The sequence below is a fragment of the Periplaneta americana genome, chromosome 7 (assembly GCF_040183065.1).
Source record: "Periplaneta americana isolate PAMFEO1 chromosome 7, P.americana_PAMFEO1_priV1, whole genome shotgun sequence".
Classification (NCBI taxonomy): Eukaryota; Metazoa; Arthropoda; class Insecta; order Blattodea; family Blattidae; genus Periplaneta; species Periplaneta americana.
Genome location: NC_091123.1, coordinates 131,510,680 through 131,521,070, shown reverse-complemented (window position 1 = coordinate 131,521,070; position 10,391 = coordinate 131,510,680). Strand labels below are relative to the sequence as shown.

The 10,391-nt window shown below is 36.6% G+C and overlaps 1 protein-coding gene across 1 annotated transcript; it reads right to left on the bottom strand.

Annotated features, from left to right (window-relative positions):
* Positions 1–386: 386 nt before the first annotated feature.
* Positions 387–940, bottom strand: LOC138702794 (GTP-binding protein GEM-like). Its single transcript, XM_069830091.1, has one exon. It carries the CDS (start codon positions 938–940, stop codon positions 629–631), a length of 312 nt encoding a protein of 103 aa, XP_069686192.1. The 3' UTR covers positions 387–628.
* Positions 941–10,391: the final 9,451 nt, after the last annotated feature.

Sequence of the window (10,391 nt, the reverse complement as noted above, 5' to 3'; positions counted from 1 at the left end):
GACAGGGTGCGTTGACTTACCTTGTATCGTGAAGTATACGAGAGTGAGCGTCTATTTGTGGAGTTGCACTGTAATACATTGTCTCATGGTCAACGTGTAGGAGCGCGCTTGCCGACAGTCGAAGTTGTCGTTTTCCGGTCGGGAGGTAAATTGCTCACCCAATATGATACAACATAATAAGTGAATTTTAAGGTTGAGGGCATTACGACTCAACAATATTAGTTGAAAGCAGTTTCAAAAAACTTGGAGATATTAATCTCAAGACCAGCTTTGAAAAACAAAATATATTTTCTCAACACGATTACCGTGTAAGCCTAAAAATTGTCAGAAAAAAGTGTAATTGTTATCAAGCAATATTTGCCATGGATAATCGCTTTACATTTCCCAGAACTGTAATAATACTTAATGAATGCTTTACCTCTACCTCCCAAAATACAAATAATACTTAACCAACAGCAGCACACCGGTTGCTATATATAACGTGCTCTGCTAAGTCAAATACATTTTAGTCAGTAAATCAACAAATGCAGAGCCCGTAGTTTAGGCCTTTTGTACACAGCACATAAATAACAAAATAAATGAACGTGTTCCGTCGAGTTATAGTACATACATGATATGCCATCTCACACTACAGGACATGCAGGTTCTCGCAGGACTTGGACTTGCTGTCGTTCATGCACATCTTGCTGAGGATCTCGCGCGCGATGTTGAGGGACAGCGACGTCCTAGAGCCGTGCAGACGTGCGTTGTTGTTCTTGGCTCCCTTGCTGCCGCGCCTCTGTCGCTTTTTCTCGCGGCTCTCCCGCAGCCGGATCTGCTTCAGGATGCCCACCAACAGCTCGTCCACGTTGTGCTGGATTCCGCTAGATGTCTCGATAAACTTGCAGTCACGTGACGCGGCTAGCGCCTTTCCCTCTGTAACACAGTCGTTACGCGACATTGTTAAGAAGCCCGAATGTTTGACACCATTCGAAAAATAATAATAAACGAACATAAAAAGAGAAACGGAAATGCATAACCAGCTAAAATTAAAGACAATTTAATAATAATAATAATAGTAGTAATAATAATAATAATAATTATTATTATTATTATAACAATAACAACAACAATAAGCATTTCCTGTACTACACTTACACACACGCTCATCCTAGACTAGACGGCAGTTCGGAAGGCGGTCGGCTGCTATATGCGCCATAGCATTTCTGATATGTGACGTCACAAGCTTGTACAGTAGAACCAATCGGAATCAGTCTGTAGCAAGTACTTCCCGAGTTCGTTTGTTCACGTGTGAGTGTTTCAATACATTGAATAAGTAAAACTAACATTTACTGTGTGTGTGTGAGATAAATAAATGGAAGAAGAGACTGTGAAAATACAAGTATTGCACAAACAGGCGTGGAAAATAGTGTTTAAGGTGTATAATTATTTTAAAAACGTTTATGAGCAGAACGCTGTCGGCCATCTTGATGCTGGCTGCAACGTTGCCAACGCGCAAGAAACGACTGCAGAAGCATGTGGTGTGGGATTGAGAAACGTGCAAAGAGTATCGTTAGTGAAGGAAAGAGGGTTTGTTTGGTGTCATGCTTACAGTAATCAACGGCTAAGGTCATTATTGTCTTTTGAAAATTTAAATTCTCTCCTGCGCTATTTGTATTGCACGTGCTCATGAAGTACGATGTGGCAATGTTGTACGCTGCCTTGCTGTCTCTATCTGTCACACTCGACGCAAACGCTAGCAGACTACCTCCTTCCGAATTGCCGTCGACTCTAGTACAGAACTTAACTCTCCACAGATACAATCATGCACAGCGTGAACCGCCGAAGTGGTATGCAACTTAAAAATGGTCACAGTTCTGCCATCTATCCACAATATGTGTAACCCGAATCACTTAACTGAAGTGAGTAGGCATTGGATACACACAATATTAATAATTTATTTATTTATTTACTAATTTTTAATGTGCTGTACAACAGCCAGGGGCCAATAACAGTTCAGCACGTGACAATATCATTACAAGAATGAAGCAATTGCAATAAAAGTACATATAAATAATAATTATTAATATAATGACAATTAAAAATATGACAAGTGAAAATGAAAGATGGGATCTTATAAATGAATATAATACAAATGATAAAAAAGATAACGAGAATAATAATATAATACATATCTAAATAAGAGATATAAATTCAAAACAACTGACATAAAACTCCAAAAGTATATACAGAGTGTAACAAAAGTTTCTGGTACAGTGAAAATTTTAGTTTCTTTCAAATATTTTATGGTAAATATCAAATTTTCAGCCAAATTATTAATAAAGGATTGCATCACACTACAATCAAGTAGTACCAACTCCTACACCATAATATTTGGTCATGGTTCCTGAGAAAATGGAAACTATAAAAGAGAATATTTTTAACATACTGTTACAGAAACTTTTGTTATGCTCTGTACTACACATTAAATGGATCCAAGTTCAATCCATGCAAATTAGCATATTTTATACATCTGCAGACCGGAGAGAGCGATTTAGAATTTCTATTGTAAATTTTTTTTGAAATCTTAAACTCTTAGCAGGAATATGAAGACTGATATTGCTAAAGAAGGATTCACAATCAATATCATCCTTAACGACTTCACAAAAAGAATAAATAATCAAGATCTACACGTGTGACAAATAAACTACAGCAATTAAAATATTTGCAGTTCATCTCATATTTATAATCATCGGAATTAGGCAAAAATCTTTAAGAACACAAAGAAATAAACTTTCTTAGGATATTCTCCAATTTAGCCGAGTCAGTGGAAGTAATGAAGTTCCATACTACAGATGTCTATTCAAGCTTGGTTCTAACCAACGTATAGTATAAAATTAATATTGATAATAATAATAATAATAATAATAATAATAACAATAATAATAATGATGATGATGATATTTGGGGCTATGATGCATGCAGTTACAGGACAATGGACAAAGTTACACAACGCAGAACTGTACGAATTTTATTCTTCACCTAACATAATTAGGAACATTAAATCCAGACGTTTGAGATGGGCAGGACGTGTAGTAAGTATGGGTGAATCTAGAAATGCATATAAAGTGTTAGTTGGAAAACCAGAGGGAAAAAGAACTTTAGGGAGCCGAGACGTAGTTGAGACGATAATATTAGAATGGATTTGAGGGAGGTGAGATATAATGGTAGGGACTGGATTAATCTTGCTCACAATAGGGACCGATGGCGGGCTTATGTGAAGGCGGCAATGAACCTCCGGGTTCCTTAAAAGCCATTTATTTGTAAGTAAATAATAATAATAATAATAATAATGACAGTAGTAATAGATACCTACTGAAGATTATTGCAATTTTGTCCAAGTTGCTAGTTAATCTGAATACATTAGAAATGCTACGATATTAATTTAAAGTCAAAACCAAAATATTTTGAAAATAATTATAATAAATTCCGATATTTTAAAATTAGTAGATGTTTTAGAGTGATTCTAAAGTTATTTAATAGTAAAACATTCGGAAATCGGGGAATAACCTTCATCATTCGATCTCTGCCATCATCATTGTCACTGAAGTTAACGCCTAAATAAAAAGTTAATCTTTAACAGCTATTTCGTTTTAAAAAGTGCCTGTTAATAGGCGATTCAAAAGTGGCGTGGAATTCACAGATTACTGTTACTGCGTGAAACGTTCCATGCCCTCAGTTGGGTGTTCAATGCAATATTTAGATTTTTAAGGAATTGGTTCTCTTTTTATAAAATATTTAAGTTCTGATTAATGAGAGAGGTACTAACTTTGTTTTTGCTCTCCTGGAAAGTGAGCAACTTTGAATCAACCCCCTTTACAAGAGCACTACCGAATTATCTTTATTAAATATAGATTTCGACGAAATACTAGCAATTAGACCTACCAATTTAATCAGGAAATTCAGTGTACTACTTCAGTGAAATATTCAGGTAACACTCAAAACTTGAGCTAATTGAAATTGAAAACATCACATTAACATCCCAACAGCAAGAGCAGTTTAAAATTTTGACCTGTTACTTAGAATTTTTAAACCACTAATTTTACATTACAAAACAAATTACTATAGTCGCGTCGCTATTATTTGTGGCTTGACTCCGCCTCTTTGCTTACGCCTTAGGGAGTGAAGGCTCTATAAAGTCTAGGTAGGTAGTATCGTTCGCCATTTTTCTTCTTTCGTTGCCGAGCTACCAGACGAGGAATCTATTTTCCGCACAGTTAAACATTACCATGTCGTAGCTCCATGATAATGAATCAAACGCATTGTAATTCAGAAAATAATTGAGCGGCAAATAACGTCCTCGTGCGCTTTCTGCGAACGCCAACGGAAGAGCCAAAATGTCTGGCGATTGTATTAAGTATTTATCGAGCTTTAGGAAGTGTATATCGTCGTCAGCAGCGAATGACAAGAAGCACACGTTTAAATCTTGCCGATCTGTAACGTGACTGGCTGCCGGAAATAAGAGTGACGGGACTATAATATATAAGACTATCATACCATCTGCTGTGTACAAAAAATATTGACGGAATCATTTGATATTAAAAATGGCGTACTTTAAGACAGGGAGATGCTCTTTCCTGTTTACTTTTTAATACAGTATTAGAAAAATCAGAGATGCTGTACTGAACATAAGTGGCACAATATTCTATAAATCTGTGCAAATTCTTGCCTATGCAGATGACATTGACATAATTGGAAGAATGCAGTCTGCAATGAAGGAAGCCTTTATAAGATTTGAAAGTGCTACTAGAAAATGAATTTGAAAATTAATCAATGTAAGACTAAATATAGTTATGTCATCTTCCAGCAAGGAATGTACATATTATCCATCGCATATTGTAATAGGTTCACACAAATTCCAGACTGTTCATACGTTTAAATATTTGGGCTCAGAAATCACTTGTAAGAATGACAGCCATATAGAAATTCAAAAACGCATAATAGCTGCAAATGAATATTTCTATGGACTTAGAAAACATCTTAGAGCACATTTAATAACAAAGAAAACCAAACTACTGATTTATAAAACTCTTATAAGACCAGTAATTACATATGCATCAGAAACTTGGACTCTTTTAAAGTCAGATGAGAAATCTCTGGCTACATTTGAAAGAAATATACTAAGAACTATTTTTGGGATTGTGAAAGAAGGTGATACTTGGAGAAGAAGGAGAAATTGTGAATTGTATGAATTATATAAGAAACCTGGCTTAGAGAAGTATATTAAAATTAATAGATTGGCTTGGGCTGGACATTTGATACGTATGGACAATAATAAAACTATTAAAAATATCTATGTATGTGACACAACCATTACAAACAAGAAAAGCTGGAAGACCGAAATTAAGATGGGAAGGTGTCTTGCAGGATATTAGAATTACAGTAGAACCCCGATTATTATCCGTCACCCTATTAACCGATTGGAGGATTATCCGTCTGTTACTCTCACCTTTTTATTTTTTGCTACAGAAAAAATATTGAGTATTGTACATTATATTAGTACCATTTTTAGAGAGTGTTATTACAAGTTTTTGCTCTTATACAGTATGATCTTCTGTTCGAGTGTCTGTCTAACTTCTCTGCAAGACGTCTTCCACAAGTGTCAAAAGAAAACATGTTGTGTTATGCTAAGTATCGAAGAAAAGTGAAAATAATTTAGTGCTTTTGGAAAAGAGGAACTGTGGTTCATCTCACACCAGGATACGAGATTGGACTTACAAGTGCGAGATTTAATAAAAAAAAAACAAGGATAAAGAGTATAAATTACTTAAATCTATAATACGAGACCTATACTTTTCCCATCTTTCCACAGACGGCAATTATAGGAAGTTTCCTGACCCTTAAAATCCCGTAATTGACAATTAGACTGATCCACTACTTAACGTGTTGAAACACATGATCACTAAGAAAATTACGGAACAGAACTGCATTATGCACTTAATTTATGAAAGTCTTTTATGGTACGGATTATCGATTTTTTCGATTAACCGTTCAGCCCATCCCCTTCATTACCACGGATAATAGAGGTTCTACTGTAGTAAAATCAGAAATTGGAAGAATCCAGAAATGCATATAAAGTGTTAGTTGGAAAACCAGAGGGAAAAAGAACTTTAGGGAGCCGAGACGTAGTTGAGACGATAATATTACAATGGATTTGAGGGAGGTGAGATATGATGGTAGGGACTGGATTAATCTTGCTCACAATAGGGACCGATGGCAGGCTTATGTGAAGGCGGCAATGAACCTCCGGGTTCCTTAAAAGCCATTTATTTGTAAGTAAATAATAATATTAATAATAATAATAATAATAATGACAGTAGTAATAGATACCTACTGAAGATTATTGCAATTTTGTCCAAGTTGCTAGTTAATCTGAATACATTAGAAATGCTACGATATTAATTTAAAGTCAAAACCAAAATATTTTGAAAATAATTATAATAAAGTCTGGAAGGACATTCTGAAGAAGGCTAGGGCCCATAATGGGCTGTCATGCCATTTATGATGATGATGATGATGATGATAATGATGATATCATCTGCTATACTATATTGCAGCTATAGCTTGGACATTTTTACCCACAACTTCAATGAATCGTTATCAAATTGTTCAAAGCAGAATCTCAAGAGCAATAGATGAGAGTGTTCGAGACACTAGAATAACACAACTGCATGAAGATCTGGAAATAAATGCTATCACGATCACATCATCGACATAACTAAGAATCTGTGCTCGAAGACACCTATGAGTCTTAATGCAGTCATTTCAATTCTAAGAAATTAAATATGCTACACATCATAAATATAAATATCCAAGACATAAATCAGATATGTACTTATTTGAAGATGATTTCTCACCATTTGTCGGGATGACGCGAGATCTCGCGAGATCGGCTTTATTTCCCACGAGTATTACAGACTTGTCTTGGGTGTAGTTCTCCCGCCACAGATAGTTGAGGATATCTTCCACTGTCTTGAACGTGGCGCGGTCCACGATGGAGTAGACTACGACGCATGCGTGAGGCTCGTAAGTGGACAAGGAATTCTCAACCTGTAACATTCAAGAAACAGTATTTTCTTTAGTGTCCTTATAACTTGAGGAAAAATAGAGGTAGTACAATTATAGAGTTTGTCTACACCCAAATCTAGGATCGAATCTAAAGTTAGTCTTGAAAACAATACGTATTTTCATGTTTCATTGTGCCCCCAAGGTTTGAAGAAAAGTAAGTATAAACTTGCGTTAAATTGACTGACTTAATCCGCTCCAATTCTCAGGAGTCAGAAATAGTTCCCTAGGCATTCATATCTGACTCTTCCTAGTTCAGAATACTGGCGCTATAGGCATACATGTTAGGATGGCGTTACTTAGTTTCTTCCTCCCTGCCACAACGCCTACACATGGAGTGGCAGAATTTTCATCGCCTTATAATTATGACAGACGAAAGCTTAATATTACGTTGTGTTTATTTCTCACGAAATAGAACCACGTAAATGTGTAACCATCAAGCGGAAGTAAACACCATAACCGCCTGCGCGCGACTGGCGCAACAGCGGTTACGAAGGTGAATAACTTCACTATATGTACAAGGTTGTGCGAAACGAATAGCCTGATTTGCGTCACATAGTACAGAGGAATTGTCTGCGTCTGTACGGGATATACAGAGCCTTCAACTTAAGACGCAACCCTGGTCACGGCAGGCGGACGGGCGATAGGCCGGTCTCTATAGCGGGAAAACCAAGCGGTGTTGTGCGGCAGCTGGTAGACGGGCGGGCGAGCATGTAGACCCGCGGATGGGTATGTTAAAACATAAAGTCTATGTGAATAATCCATGTATGTATGGGGTATCATGTATATTATGTACATGGAGTTTATTTTTGTAATGGCACAATCTACTTATTTTTTTGTCTTTAATAAAATTCTTCGGTTTCATAACGCAAAAAATTAACTTTTTAATAATTTATAAACTACTTTTTTTTTGAAAAAATTGCCTAAAACTGTATATGTACTGTACAAAAAGACAAACGCTTCAGCTATGAATTGAGAAGGGGTTCATAAATTGAGTTAGTCATAAACAGAAACTTAGCTTAATATGCTATGATACATGACATATTTAATGTCATCAAAAAACATACAAGTAATGTTGTGCCTTCACATTGCTGTACGCCTATACAGGTACTCACCATAACTATACTTACACATAGGCCTACATACTGTCGTCAAAGCACATTATACATGTTATTAATGTTCTGACGCATTAACCCTTTAGGTACTCGCCTTAACTATAGCTGAACTATTATAACTAGAACGTCGTTACTACTGATATTAAAATTACAGCTTTGTCCCTTCATTAGTAACCGCAATAACACATGGATTTTTTCTGTTTTTCAATCAGCATATGACACACATTACTCTTGACCACTATTCGCTTTACAATTTGATCGTATACTATTCCACTCTAATTTTTATTACATTTCCTTCACATATTTGTAATAACACTTTCACACACATTTCTACCACTTTTGATTCTCTCGGCCACATTGCTTCCTTTTCTAGCGCTCTCACCATTCCACAACCCTTTCCATTAATTTCTTTGCCCCCATCTCCTAGTAATATAATTATTTCAGTACACATTTTAGCCAATTACAATTTACCTCAATTTCACCAATTGTTATTCCCTTCATCACAATTTACACATCCAATAAAATTACTTTTTAATCTTCATAAAAAGATCATCTATCTTTCTCGTTTTTTCTTAGTCTTGTTCAATTCCCCTATTAAGTCCTTCCTAAACACTTAGCTTAATATATATTTTGTAAACATTTTTCGAAATTTATAATCCCAATGTATATGTAGGCTACATGAATGAATGAATGAATAAATGAATAAATGAATAAATGAATGAATGAATGAATGAATGAATGAATGAATGAATGAATGAATGAATGAAGCCACTGTGTCCCATGAAGGACTAGGGTCTCCTACAGGAGGGGAAGCTCGGTTGGTGTGGTTCACATGATGAGCTATTTCACGTGAACAATATTTACATTCACATTCACTATGTGAGATACACTAGAGTTTGTCAAATTTTAGTTCTATATGAGTTTGTTCACTATCTGTCTCCACTCGTTCCTGTTACGGGCGATGGTTGACCAGTTCCCTCCCAGCTCCTGCTTGAATGTATCTGCCCATCTTCTTCTTGGCCTGCCTTGTGTTCTCCTTCCTATGTGCGGGTCCCACATGGTGGTTTATCGCGCCCATCTGCCTTGTTGCTGTCTTGCTACCCCACTTCCACTTCGTTATGAGGGCTTTTTGTGTGATGTCCTCAGAAGCTGTAATTTTCTGCAGTGCCGTGTTGGAGACCTTGTCTTTCAGTGAAACACCAACTATCTTCCTCTCCATTTTCCTTTGGCATATTTCGATGTTCATCTTTTGCCTCTCTGTGAGGGCCCAGGTTTGGCAACCGTATGTTAGCACCGGGAATACACAGGAGTTAAGAGCCTCTAGTCTGAGTGTGCGGTTTATGGACCTGTCGAGGAGTATAAACTTTAGCGCCCAGAAGGCTTTCCAGGATTGTGTTATTCTCCTTTGTATTTCTTTCTCCATCCCTTGGTTAAGTGAGACAGTGCGCCCTAGGTAGATGTAATCGTCCACGTGTTCTATCTCTGTTCCTAGTACTGAGATTGGTGTTGGCGTTCTATTTGACATTATTTTTGTTTTACTGTAATTGACTGAGAGCCCAACACAATTGCTGAGCTCGTTCAGTTCGATAAGCATTTGCTGTAGTTCGTTTGGCTACATAACAAAGATAAATTCTTCAGTAATATATCATGAATTATATTCTTTCTTTCTATTTCTTTTTTTTTAAATTATTTGATTACACTAAGATTTGCTGTGTATCCAGATTTCTAGCAGGCATCTCCCCCTCCCCTCGTCGTTAGGCCAGCCCTCTCCGTGCGTCGCCAGTCGGCGTTCGGGAATATTATGGAATGATGATGAAATGGAGAAATGTTGAAGGAATGATGCAGATGTCTAATATGGTCAACGAAGAAGGGGAGCGTCTTTGTCCGCTTTGCAAAGAAAAGGACTCCTATAAACATATTTTATTACAGTGTGTCGAATTGGAACATGTACGGAGAAAATCTACCACCCTCGATGCTAAGTCAGAATAGGAGTTCGCTTGCATATATTGACCTCATGGAGAATAGAGAATGGGAACAAAAGACTGGATTGTTCCTCTTGAAGGCGAGGAAGATTAGAACTTCAGCTGCTGAAGTTTGTGACGCGAACTGAGGAAGGGATAATAGTATCCACCCAACTGTACACTTTTATGAAGGAAATGTTTTATTTAACGA